Genomic DNA, 13,857 nt, shown 5'->3' with positions numbered 1-13,857 from the left:
CTTTAATTATTAAATTACTTCATCATATCAATTATATACAGTGATTAATTTTAAAGACCGCTAATTTTGCAAGCTGTATGTGTATACATACATATATGTATAATGTTTGAAGGTGGAAATATTGTAACGACCCCGAAAATTTAAAAAGAAATGCATAAAATAATTTGAGTGCGGAAACGAAATAAATATTAAGGTTAACATCCATTATATGATAATTCAACAGTATTAACAAACATCACAGAACAAATTCTTTGAAAGAAATACGAAAAATGAAAAAATAAAAGAAATTATAAAGTATCTAACATCTACTCGTAGCCCTCTTGTGGATCGGGTTCGAGAACCGGGTCCTCCTGATCTGAAATAGTTAAATAATGGATGAGTTACACTAGTCCAGTAAGGACATCACAATATACCGCCGTCACAGAAGTAAAAGTTGGTAGAAAAGCAAAAACAACCAATGAAGCACAAATTTTAAACCAATACATTCATTAAAATTAAAACCATTTTTTCTTTTTCTTACCCTTGGAGAACCTGTGAAAATAACCTATAAAGATAATAACATCACACAGATCATAACTTCATGCACAATCAGTAACATAGAACATATCATAAATTCATATTCATTAACAATAATTAATTATTAACGTTTCTCATTTCACCAGCCTACTCATATTAATGAGGATCCATAGGGGTATCCCCACTACACGTGAACTCTTTCTATTAACAATATTAATTCTAGGGTCGTCCCCATACGTCGTTCGGTATGAGTGTCAAGATATTAAACCTCAATACCCCGTCCAGTATGAGGATGAAGCGGGTCATCCTCATACCACGTCCGGTATAAGCACCAAATGACCAAGTCTCTATACCCCGTCCGGAATGAGGATGAAGCGGATCGTCCCCATACCCGTCCAGTATAAGCGCTAAATGACCAAGTCTCTATACCCCGTCCGGTATGAGACAACGTTCACGGTAAAGTTCCCTATGAATTTGGTCTGTCCACCATCTTTCAGGATATCTAGTGATGTTGTCATCTTATCTATTTATCAGATCACATTCCATTTCTATTTGTCATTAATCTCCGTCACCAAATTAAACATAAATACATAAACAAGTAACGTGCATCCAACAATGCAATCATATCTTAGATTCCCAAAATCAAACAGTAGTGAAGTAAGCAGTGATACATACGTTTAAAATCATAAAATAGATAAACCAGATACCATGATGCATCTAAACTATAAAATAAATTAAACAGGAATCGACAAAGAATAATGTCCGGTTCGGATTCCATTAGCAATCGTAATTAATTATGCATATCTATTTAATTTGTATAAAATACAGTATTATCATTTATTCAAACTTTAATTCCATGATAGAAAATAGGGTGAGGGGTTCTTACTTGATTCAACGTCGAAAACTAGATGATTACTGCGCCTACGGGCAGTCCTTGGGTTCTCCGAATTTTTCTTCGGGAACTGAAACGTCCTTACAGTACCTACAAGTGTCCTAAATAACTCAAAAATCAGACCCAAGGCCTACTCGGCCAATTTTAAAATTTTGGCACTGCGGCTCCGCCGTGCTTCGGTGACGGCCGGCGACGATCCGCCTTGGGTTGGCTGTTTTCGGCTGAATTCAACCGAACTTGTACCGATTCCTACGAGAAAACACACTTAGGGTCCTCGGTGGGCTGAAAAAACGCAGAAAATCAAAACTCACCGGCGATGGGGCTCTCCGATACGGTGGCTCCTCCGACTCACGTTACGGTTGGGTGTTTTGTTTCGGACAACCTATAGATAAGAAAACGGTGATCACAACGGTGAAAAAATTACATCGAACGGGAATCGGAAAGGGTCTCATCGAAAGCATTGTTCAAAACACCCCGCGGCGGCGCTGCCGAGCATTGATGGCATTTTTCGACCAATTGGCTGGTTCTTTCATTCCGATTTGGCCATGAGTGGGTTTAAAATTGAATTTCGTATGAGAGGAGAAATTTATGTCCATCCGCTTTTGATCTGGGCCGGCCATCGCTTTTAATCTGAACCGTCCGATCGTGATTAAATAGTTAGTGAATCTGAGCCGTCCGTGCGCGATTTAATCTGAGCCGTCCGTGCGCCATGCAATCTGGGCCGTCCGTGCGCGTTTTTGATATGGGTCGTCCGTGCGCGCGGGAACGGATATCAGCCGTTCGATCGCGGGCACGCGGATCACCCACGTGGCCTCCTGCATCAGTACCTCTGCCACCTGGCGTGTCCTGGTTGGTCGGGGCAGCTGACCGGGCAGCTGACGTGTCGTAACTTTTTTAAATTGTGTTTTGACCTCCGGTTTCTAATTTTTCTTTCAAAAATACCCCTAAAACCCAAATTTTCACTCATTTTCTCCAAACTTATTTTTAATTAAATCTTTAACCAATTTTTTTACCCTTATTATTATTATTATTATTATTTTCATTAAATTAAATTAAAATTATATAAATAATAATTATATTTATATAAAAATAATAATAATAATTAATAAAAATAAAAATAATAAAATATTGGGTGTTACAGAAATTATTAGAGAAAAGAAAAAAGGAAATAAAAGATGAAAGGAATTAAAAAAAAAAAAAACCCAAATAAAATTTTCATAATTTTTTAAAATAAATAAAAAATTACAAATTTAATTTGACATAAATTGTAAATTTATTATCTATAGGGTACCTTAACGCCCAAGAGCAAGAAAAGAAAAGTCATTTGGCTGCGGCAGAAGCCATGTGAGATGGGGACAAGTTCTTTTCTATGGTCATGCTTTTGCTGTGGTTTTATTCTTTTTCTTTCTGTAGAGTTCACCTTCTTAATTTTGTGGCTGAAACTCTTAAAAAAAATATATATATATGTAATAAATTTATTAAAATTATATTAATTTAGATACTAAAAAAATTATGTCAGCATACTAATAAATTAAGACTCATATTTATTGGTCTTAATATTTTGATAAAATTAGATTAATTAATATTTGTAAAACAATAATTTTCTACTCGGAAAAATATTTTTAAAATTCAATTCAATTCAATTTATTAATTTGTCATTTTATTCTCCCTCAGTGCCATACAGTTGTCCAACCCACAATAAGATTATTCATTTCGCTTTTTGTTCTGTCCTTGTTGTGAACTTGTGACTTCAAAAAACATACCCACCCGGCATCCGACCCACACACACAGAAAAATGTTGCATGGAATTTTTTTTATTAATCAGATAATTAGTTTATATTTTAAATTTTAAATTTATTTATAATTTAACTTAACGTAATAATATATTTTATTATTATTATTATTTGTGAACGTTTTTAATTTTATTCAACAATAATATGTTTAAATAATTAATTATATTATATAGTTTGCATTATTAGGAATCTGATCCAAGGAAATAACGAGACACGATATTATCCACGAATTCATAAAATTGATTTTCTGTCTCTTGAACAATCAACGTTGGGTTGGGGACGTTTATTTTGCAGGATGTGAAGGGGCTTCTGATGCTTACATGACACCACCGGTTCTATAACCAACCCCTAGCCATAATTTTATAAATTAATTATATTATGAGCTTCTACTCATTTTTGTTTTTTATTTTATTTTTTTTGGTTTCAGTATTAATTAATATTGCCGTGAGATAATTTTAGAATTTAAATTAAAAAAAAAAATTACTTATTCGTTGATTGGCTACGGAGTCAAGAACCTTAAAAATCATTTAAAGCTAATGATTACCTTAATTAGTTTATTGCGGTGGTTATAGACTAAATTAATCTTTAAAGAATATTAGTTGGAGACCAACCAAAAGTCTCACATACATAGAAGGAGATGCCTACTTTGTGGATATGAGTACTTGCCACGTGGCAACGACACCATTGGCTGCCACTTACTTATCTCATCCTTGGAATAAAAGAACTATACAATTCCAACACCACACACTCTCTTTTTCATTTCTCTAATTCTAAATTCACCCTTCTATTCTCCCCCACAATCCCCAAAATGCCACTCTTATCCAACCAACTTTCAGAAGAATTTTTTTTTTTTTTTTTTTTATTATATATAATTGGTGTGTCAAACTAGTTTGAATTATGTCCTAAGCGAGGTTTTATTGTAATTTCGTGTTAAAATTGGATTATGTTAATTGGGTCTTGTCAAAAATTATGAAAAAAGGTAATATGAGGAGGGTTAATATGGTTATTGAGCAATGGTTGACGAGTGTTAGCGAGAAGTTAGAGACTGAGGGTTGATCTTCTTTTCTTTCTGATCATTATTACCGATGAACATTCTCAAATTTTTTTTTTTTTTTTTTTAAAGTTTAGCTTCTGATTGAGAATTTGAAAAAGATACCAGAAAGAAACAGAGAAAGAGTACGGAAGATCATGGCGTGGGAGGTGGTATATACCATCATATATGACCTCTACTCTATGTTTCAGTACAGTGGTTTGTGAAGGAAACTGCATCTAAATTTTCTTTCCTCTCTTATACTTTTCTTTGGCATCATCATTTACTCTATGATGGAGACATGATCATGATCATAAAAGGCCTTGAAGCTCTGCCATGGCGGATCATAATCAGAAGGAAACTTCACCCACCACAGTTACAATCAACATGTCCTCCAAAAAGAAAGAGCTTCTGTCCACTGCCATGAAGAGAACCAGTGAATGGTAATAATTTTCCTTTCTTTGTCTTCTTTATTTTCTTTCTAAAAGCCTCTGCAGTCTGTTCTCTGGTACACTTTGAAAAATTGGCTATTTGCTTTTTCTTTTCTTAACAAAGAAAAATCTGAAAATGGCAAGGAGAATTATCGACATGATATCTTGAATTTCTTTTCTTTTTTCTTTTTTCTTTCAGGATTTGCTCTCAGGAAATTCCAAGTGATGTCACTGTTCATGTTGGTGGAGCTTCTTTTTCATTGCATAAGGTAGAAATTTCCAATCTCTTATCCAGCTTTCCCAGTTTCAAATCACTGTTTGTCTTATCCTTTTTTAAGACCTTACCTATAAAAATAGAAAAGAATAATCAATGAAAAAGAACATACTCGATTGCCAATTGACTTGTTATTTTTAGTTTAATAACATATCAGACTCTAGAAGCTTAGTTAAGAAATTCTCAAATCATGATTATAGTATTACAGTAACTCTTGTTTGGATTAAATTTTCTCTCCTCCATGGACAAACCAGGTAATATCACTAAGCATATTAACATTGTTTCAAGCATGAACTTAACTATAATGCATACTCTATGCAGTTTCCATTAGTCTCAAAGTGTGGATACATAAGAAAATTAGTTTCAGAATCCACTGATGCTGATATTTCCGCCATCGAAATCCTGGACATCCCTGGTGGAGCGGAATCATTTGAGCACACTGCAAAGTTTTGTTACGGAATAAATTTCGAGATAAGCACCGAAAACATTGCCATGCTCCGATGTGCAGCTGAGTACCTCGAGATGACAGAGGACTACTCAGTGGGAAACCTGGTAGAAAGAACCGAAGCTTATATAAATGAAGTGGCGCTCAAGAGCCTTTCAGGTGCAGTCACTGTTTTGCACGCTTCAGAATGTCTCCTTCCAATTGCAGAGACAGTGAAATTGGTGAGCAGATGCATTGATTCCATAGCTTATATTGTCTGTAAAGACAGCCAGTTCTGTTTATCTGGGAGGGCAACAGGGAATTCTGCAGGCAATGAGGTTGCGATTTCAACAGGTTCTCATCATAAGCCAGTGGGAGATTGGTGGGCTGAAGACTTAACTATTTTCAGAATTGACATATTTCAGAGGGTTCTCATTGCAATTATGGCAAGAGGGTTTAAACAATTTGCACTTGCCCCCGTCCTCATGCTCTACGCTCAGAAATCCCTTCGAGGTTTGGTGAGATCCCAACTTCTGAAAGTTCCATTGTGTAATCTTGAAATAGTTCGGTTTAATATATATTATGGGTTTTTTTTTTTCTATCAATTTAAATTTTTTCAGAAAAGTAAACTCAGAAGTGTAAGAGTTATAGTTTAGTTTAATATAAATTATGAGCCTTTTTCTATCGGTTTAAACTTTTCAGCAAATTAAACTCGAAGTGCAGGATAGATAATTCAGTCTAATATATATTGTGGGTCTTTTTCTATCAGTTTAAACTCTGAAAAAAATTAAACTGGAAGTGCAGGAGACATTTGGGAAAGGGAGGAAGAAGATGGAACCGCGACAAGAGCACGAGAAGAGAGTTGTTTTGGAAACAATAGTGAGTCTTTTGCCAAGGGAGAGGAATGCAATGTCTGTTAGTTTTCTTTCCATGCTCCTCCGTGCTGCAATTTATCTAGAGACAACGGTAGCCTGCCGTCTAGATTTGGAGAAGAGGATGGCATTGCAATTAGGCCAGGCTGTTCTTGATGATCTTCTCATTCCTTCTTATTCTTTTACTGGAGACACGTTGTTTGATGTTGATACCGTACAACGGATCATGATGAATTACCTTGAATCTGAAGTAGAAGGGAATCGACTAGGCTATAACGAAGGGGATGATTATGTTTCCCATCTGGCAAATGATATGGAAAGGGTAGGGAAGTTAATGGAGAATTACCTTGCAGAAATTGCTTCTGATCGGAATCTATCTGTCTCGAAATTCATTGGTTTGGCTGAAATTATCCCGGAACAATTTAGGGTAACCGAAGATGGGATGTACCGAGCGATAGATATTTACCTCAAGGTATGTTTTCTTAAATGAAATTGTATAACATCATAAATAGCTTGTATAACATTAGCAATTTCCACATATCAACTTGTGGTTTCTTGAAATTGAGACTAACTCCTAGAATTAAAACTAAATCCTTATGTTTTTATGTTTAATGAGCTAGATTAATTAGGTAAATAGTTAATTAGAGAATTTGTAACTTGGACAAAATTAATTTTTTATTTTTTATTTTTGGTTGTATTATCTTGGTATTTAATTACCTGTGAATGAATTTGGTTTATAAGGGTAAAAATGGTAATGAATTTCAGGCTCATCCCCTGCTGAGTGACATGGAGAGAAAAAAAGTATGCAGCTTGATGGACTGTCAAAAGCTATCAAGAGAGGCGTGTGCTCATGCAGCTCAAAACGACAGGCTCCCAGTCCAAACAGTCGTTCAAGTCCTCTACTACGAGCAGCAACGTCTCCGGGATGTCATGAACGGCAGCGTTTCGAGTGAAGATTCTCCTTCAACCCTTGCTTCCAAGCTGAATTCATACCCAGCTGAACAAAACCGTCCGGTTTCAGATGAACTCTCCAAGCTAAAAAGGGAGAATGAGGACCTGAAAATTGAGCTGGTTAAGATGAAAATGAGGATGAAAGAGATCGAAAAATCAGCTATAGTTAAATCAGCAGTGAACAGTCCAATGGGAATCATTCCGGCGTCGGCTGACAGACCTCCTCTGCCTCGAAAATCGTTTATCAACACCGTGTCGAAAAGGCTGGGACGGCTTTATCCTTTTGTACGGACAGATGGAGTCACTACAGGATCGAAAACTCGGACCAAACCCAGCAAAGATAGGCGGCATTCAATTTCTTGAAATGAAAGTTGAAATGCATTTTGTCAAGAGAGTTAAATATATATATATATATTTAGTGTTCTTGTCAGTTTGATTTTTTGAGGCTTGGGAAAACATATATAGCTTTCCTTTCTCCTTGTTTTCTCTCTTTTTTAATCCTTCATGTGTTTCTTTTTTGTGTGATGTTATGTTGTAAATATACAAGTATATAAAATTGAGCAGGCTGGTTCTGTAAAGTGGTATTGTGGGAGTTAGTACTTTGAAGCTATATATTTTTTTTGTTTTTAAGTCTGAGCACCATGGAGTTTAATGACAATTTCTCTTATATTATCTTGATTTTTTGTGTGAATATATATCGATTGAGCAACTTTTAGACTTGTCGGCTCAATTTATTAGTATCAGATATTTTTTTAATCACATTATTTCAAGTTGATCATACGAGAATATTAATTATTATTCTTTTTAACGCATAAAAAAATTATCGGATATTATTATTTAGAGTTGCATAAAGTATTCTTTTATTTTTAAACAAAACTTTGACGCAACAACAATACTTTACATCAATTTAGAAAACATAATCATGTATTAATGTTATTCAACAGTGAGTTTAAAAATATATTGGCATGTAACATACTTTTTGACAGTATAAAACTTTAATAGGAAACATTAATAACTCAAATTTTTGGCAACAATAATTTTATAAGTATTCTGAAATAATTAGATTAACGTCGTGATAAATTTAAGATTTTGAGGGTTAGCGATTTAGATTCACGAAATTTTTAAGTCGAGATTATTATTTTAATCAAAATTGTTCCATCTGGTGGTAGAGCTGCTAAGGTGTCATAATTTTTACTCTTTAACATTGTTTGTTTTACCTTCAAAAAAATACAACCGAGTCAGACCCAAAACTAATATTTACAATTGAACATGACCAGTTAAAACTAGCGAACCATTCTTTCCTTTTTTTTTTTTCTGTTCTTTCTCCCTTGGATTATTAGATTCTGAGCCAGTTGAGGTATAAATGGAAGACAAATGGTTTTCATTACTCTGTTTTCCCAGACAGGTTTATGTATATATATGCACATATATACATACATTTCCTGCAGGTGGGTTAAAGTTTCATTCAACAGTATATATAAACCAAGTCAATTTGAAGGTAAACTAACTCTTTTTCGGGGGTTGAAATGCAGTACCTGGTGAACAGCAATGTGGGGTACTGGTATCAAAATTATTGAATTCTTTTACATAAAGAGCTTTACGAAAAGTAAGAATAAGCTTTGAAGGACAGACAGGCTGCCATTGATATGCATGTTCTTGTCTGGGGGGGGGGGGGGAATCACAACATTATTGAACCTAAAAGATGGTGCTCTGTAATGGGAAATTTTGTTAGTAATTTTGCACAGTAATTTATCTATCTTTTTTCATTTTTACCACACAATTAAATTACTATAAATTGGTAAAAAAGATTAATTCACAACATAAGCTCTCCAAGAAATTATAGTTCTGATTTGTTATGCATAGTTCATTAGAGGATAACACCAGATTAACAAGCTGTTAAGTCAATATATAATTGTAGTAACAATGGGTTTTGCAAGCCAAGAAAATACAAGAAAATCTTTATACAAAAGACTTGATCACCCATTAATCTAAAAACAGAGGAAATAGAAAATTTCCCAAACATTTGGAGATCGCATGATCATCAGAAGCAGCCTAAAACCTTCTCGATGTCGACTTAAAATCCGAGAAAATTATCTGGAGAGAAAATTTAATCTGGAACAAGGTTCCAAAGACCCCCCTTTGTCCAAAAAAACAATTCTCTTTTCTTCTCTTTTTCTTTTTTTTTTTTTTTCTTCCTAAGTCATGTTCAAGCTCAAGACTTGGAAAAACCAAGGAGGCTGTTTTAGTCTCTCCTGTCTCAACTGATCTTCAAGATTAACAGTACTGTTATTACTATTACTTCCAATTTGGCATCCCAAGTTCACCTCCGGAACTTGCCGGAGATTACTCAATTTCCGGCCACCGACGCACTTGCCGGCGGATTCTTCTCTTGTTTCCCTAATCTTACTTGTCCTGTTTATGTGACTAGACCCTGTGGAGGAGGAGGAAAAACTTGGGGAATCAGATTTTGATGGCGTCTCGGATGGTTTCTTTCTTCTGGTACTGTAACAGGATGGGCCCAGGGTTAATTCAATCTCACTCTCGTCTAAAATCTCTACTGCTCGATCTGACCTGTTTAATGCTGCAATGTACTCGTCAGCTGGTCTTTCCAGATCAAGTTTCAGTTTTGAGCTTTGACTAAGAGCATTAGTACTCTTCAAACTCCATGGATTCTGTTCCAAGTTCTTCATCAGTATCTTCTGGATTTCATATAGGCGATGAAGTTCGGATACCTGCAATTATATAAATTGATTCTCAAGCTCTTTTTTTTTTTTTTTTTTTCTAAACTATATTTCCGAATTTCGCTCCATGATAAAGTTAAAAACTTGAAAAGAAAAAAGAAATTTTACCTGCTCTCTGAAAGTTTCTTCGTGCTTTATCATTGCCATCCTCATGTACTCTTTATCGTAAGGATTAAGAAGCTTCTCCATTGACAAAACTAGTCCTCAGCTTCTGCAATCTATATATATAGATATGTATATATATATATATAGATGCACGTATGTGTATGGAGGCTCAAACCCAGAAGGAAAAATTTTTAAAGAAATGAAAGTTGAATGCTTGAAGGAAAAGAACTCATGAATTGATTTGACATATGTTGACGAATAATTAGCACCTGTTGAATGAGAAAAAAGTAATTAGTGAAGATCTAATCAAAAGCTGAAAATGCTTCTTCATGTACGTATAAAATATCTATATATCTATGTGGGTGTAATACGAGAGCTGTAGTATCAAACATTATTAATAAGAAGGCATATATATATGTGTGTGTGTATATGTATTTATAACATCAGCTGCCACATAGATGTAAATTTGTCTGGTAGTTTGCTGCGATTTTGTTTTTCTCATATCACAGTTTTCATTTTGGGCCACAACAAGAATATCGTAACTAAAAATATCTTCAAACATCCAGCACTGTAGCATACTCATGTTATTATCGATCGTGTGTGTTTGATCAAAGACAATTGTTCTTTTATTTCTGTCCTCATTTCCAATATATATATATATGAATATATACACACACACACACAGAGACAATTATTCTTTAATTTCCATCCTTATTTCATATATATATATATATATATGTATATCAATTTCCAAAGTTACCAATCAATACAACTCAATCTGGAATAGGGAATAAATAGAGTTAGTTTACCATACGACTCAAACTAGTTTGATTCAACACAAAATAACATGTTCTAGCTAGAAAAAAAAAAAAAAATTTTAAATATTAAACTTATTTTGCAGCACCCATATTTTTGTAATTAAAAATTTGTTTGAATAAATTTTCAGACACCACTCCTATTACTAATCTAGCTATGAATCATGGAATGTGAAGAATTTGACTTTTCACTTTTGTCTAATTTTAATTGTATTTATGTGGGAAATTAGTAGAGCAGAGTGGTTGGTCGTGCTTAGAAAATATCTAAAATGATCTGGAGAGAAGACAAGTTATAACAGAAGATTTGTTTTTAGATTTTCAAACGCATATTCAAAGTCTTGTTTAGTAATCATCGTATGGCAATTCACAATTGCTTGGTACTATATATATATATATATATATGTATACACACACGCATAGATATTGCAATATCTCCAATTAGATTGTGATGATCTCTATATAAGTCACCCATGTATTTTGGTACTATATATATATATGTATATGCATAGTACTCAACAATCTCTACAAACCAATCAAATAATCCAAGTACAAGGAATTAAAAGACAAAGAGAGAGAGAGAGAGAGAGAGTACATTAACGAAGTTATTATATATATATATATATATGTATACGTATATAAAGGAAAAGACTCTTGAGTTATGTATATTGGACAAAAGGAGAGGTTAAACCAAGAAAACAAAACCCATAGTCTCTAAGAGATGAAATTTATCGAGTTCAAAAGGATTGGAAGCAGAAAAAGAATCGCCAAACAGTAATGGAAAAAGCTATTTGCCCAAAATAAATCCCTGCATGAACCAAAGATGTTTTATTCTGTGTGTATATATCTATATACATATATGTATTACATATTTGTATGAGATATGTATATATATCACGGAATTCATGGGAAGATAAAGTTGGTGAAGAAATATACGTAGAGGGAGAGAATCTTGTCTGACCTGTAGGAAAATCTTGAAGAGATCATGCTGAGAAGCTACAGGAATTTATGCTGGTAAAATTATCGAGTTGGGAGAGAAGTTCTTTTGAAATCAAAAGCACAGCAGCACTTGGCGCATATATATATATATATATATATAGAGAGAGAGAGAGAGAGAGAGAGATGGAAAAATTTTCAGGCAGAGATTTCTTTGAAGGAGAACAACCAGACTACCACCTTGCTCTCACATTTTCCATCAGTATATACTGCAGAAAGTTTCAGATTTTAAAATAAAATAGAAAAGAAGAAAAAAAACTGTAGAAGGAATTTATAGAGATGCTCTCTCTCTCTCTCTCTCTCTCTCTCTCTCTCTCCCCCCTTCATACACAGAAATCAAAGCTTGTTCTGCTGCTGCATCTGGGGTTTGAGGCATGCCAAACAAATCCCAGTTGCCGAGCCAATGCCGTTTAAGTTTTGTGAAAGAGATGGACTCAGACAGGTCCAGCAATGCAGGTTTTATTTTAACTAATTTAGATGTAAATATATTATTAAATTTATAATAATAATAAAAATGTGCCTATATGTATACATTTCCATATATGTATTTTGTATTTTTATAATTAATTTTTACATTATATATATTTATAGTGTGTTGAGAATCACAAGGGGGCTTACACTGCCCCAGACAAATTAGTTTTTTTTTTAAAAAAAAAAAAAAAAACAACTTATCTTAAATACTATAAGCATCAATCACATGCACCCATGAATTCAATATCACAGTTAAACAGTTGTCTGATCAATTATTATTTAATTTTTTATATACTAAAATTATTTTTTTTTTCTCCTCTTGTATTACGAAAGCATTAAAATCACTCATATTATAATTGAAAATTTCACCAAAAAATAAAATAAAAAAATCAAATTTTCGATTCAATTAAAAGAATTAACACATCAATTCCTTGAATTTGACCATAAATATTTTTTTTATTATTAATTGTCATTAATGATCACTAAAAATAATAATAATAATAATAATAAATACTTATGATACTGGTATTAGAAAAATATCTCTGTAACAGGGACTAAACGTGGAACATTTGTGTATAGTTCAAGAAAAATAAGGAGGAGTCTTTGGCCTGCCCCACCGACAAACTGATCCCCGCCATTGGATAAGAGTGACCAATTTAAATGTATATATAATAATTATCCTTAAAAATTAAATAATTATAAAATATAAATTTTGGAAAAAGAAAAAAAGTTCTGATGCGTTATGGCCTGTGGGTAATACGTATCATGGATTTCATGTGCATAATGTCATGTTACATTATTATATTATGTGTAGGTTGTTGTGGATTCCTTTCCATCGCGAAAACCGAAGAACCCAACACAATGATTATCGCAGTTAATTGGCCACGTGGTGAGGGAGATTAAAGGAATCAATCAGATCAGATATCAAACGGTCCAGATTAGCGGACCCCACTAATGTAATAAATAAATAAATAAAACGGTACACATTAAATGTACTTGAATAATCTTCTCCGCTGGTATGTTATTAGATACATCTCCTTTTGTTTTGGATTGTAACTTTGGGAACAAAGAAAATTTTAAAATTTTATTTATTAATTAAAAACAAAAAGTAATTTGTCATTTTTATGTTTTATTTGTACACAGTACAGACAGACTGTGAGAGGATGATCCTAGACCATTCTTTAAATATGTTATGGATTTTCTTCTTTTTTTCAATATATATATATATATATTTTTTTATATAATTTAGGTTTAGTAATTTTAAATTTATTCAGATTAGTTTATTAGGCAATATTAGTAAGCAGACATGCCTAGGATAAGTATAAAATTTGATTCTATTGAAGGGATATTTCCAATAACTTTTTAATTACTCAATTATTAAAATAATTATATTGTTATTTTAAATAATAAAATAAAATTATTTATCAAAATAGTATAATTTATACATGCCAAAATTATTTTTACATATATATATATTGATTTATTAATTATAGAAGTTTTATTAAAAATATTTGTTAATAAATAAATAAAATAAAATAAAATTAATGTC

At 33.1% G+C, this 13,857-nt stretch overlaps 2 protein-coding genes across 3 annotated transcripts; one reads left to right on the top strand and one right to left on the bottom strand.

Annotated features, from left to right (window-relative positions):
• Window positions 1-4,096: 4,096 nt before the first annotated feature.
• On the top strand, window positions 4,097-7,761 carry LOC110822309 (Phototropic-responsive NPH3 family protein). 2 transcript variants are annotated; one of them, XM_022052394.2, is made up of 5 exons: window positions 4,097-4,674; window positions 4,862-4,931; window positions 5,258-5,873; window positions 6,160-6,704; window positions 6,998-7,761. In XM_022052394.2, the coding sequence occupies exons 1-5, from the start codon at window positions 4,568-4,570 to the stop codon at window positions 7,544-7,546; spliced, it is 1,887 nt and encodes a 628-aa protein (XP_021908086.2). In that variant the 5' UTR covers window positions 4,097-4,567; the 3' UTR covers window positions 7,547-7,761. The 2 variants fall into 2 exon arrangements, with proteins under 2 accessions (XP_021908086.2, XP_021908085.2); XM_022052393.2 differs by having other exon boundaries at window positions 4,113-4,674; window positions 5,258-5,878; window positions 6,165-6,704.
• A 1,560-nt stretch (window positions 7,762-9,321) lies between these two features.
• LOC110822270 (glycosyltransferase-like protein) lies at window positions 9,322-11,941 on the bottom strand. The gene is made up of 3 exons (XM_022052341.2): window positions 11,803-11,941; window positions 10,033-10,298; window positions 9,322-9,915 (listed from the first exon to the last, which is right to left on the bottom strand). The coding sequence occupies exons 2-3, from the start codon at window positions 10,111-10,113 to the stop codon at window positions 9,379-9,381; spliced, it is 618 nt and encodes a 205-aa protein (XP_021908033.1). The 5' UTR covers window positions 10,114-10,298; window positions 11,803-11,941; the 3' UTR covers window positions 9,322-9,378.
• Between the last annotated feature and the right edge of the window lie 1,916 nt (window positions 11,942-13,857).

Source organism: Carica papaya, chromosome 4 (assembly GCF_054855325.1).
Source record: "Carica papaya isolate Zhongbai chromosome 4, ASM5485532v1, whole genome shotgun sequence".
NCBI lineage: Eukaryota > Viridiplantae > Streptophyta > Magnoliopsida > Brassicales > Caricaceae > Carica > Carica papaya.
Note: the sequence above shows the minus strand (reverse complement) of the source record. Positions and strands in the feature narration are given on the sequence as shown.

Bases quoted from the DNA above. Each gene is read 5' to 3' on its own strand.
- LOC110822309 (XM_022052394.2), top strand. From the start codon at position 4,568: ATGGCGGATCATAATCAGAAGGAAACTTCACCCACCACAGTTACAATC. The intron at 5,874-6,159 runs GTTTGGTGAGAT...TTAAACTGGAAG, and splicing joins CGCTCAGAAATCCCTTCGAG to TGCAGGAGACATTTGGGAAA. The intron at 6,705-6,997 runs GTATGTTTTCTT...AATGAATTTCAG, and splicing joins CGATAGATATTTACCTCAAG to GCTCATCCCCTGCTGAGTGA.
- LOC110822270 (XM_022052341.2), bottom strand. From the start codon at position 10,113: ATGGAGAAGCTTCTTAATCCTTACGATAAAGAGTACATGAGGATGGCA. The intron at 9,916-10,032 runs GTAAAATTTCTT...ATATAATTGCAG, and splicing joins AAGAAACTTTCAGAGAGCAG to GTATCCGAACTTCATCGCCT.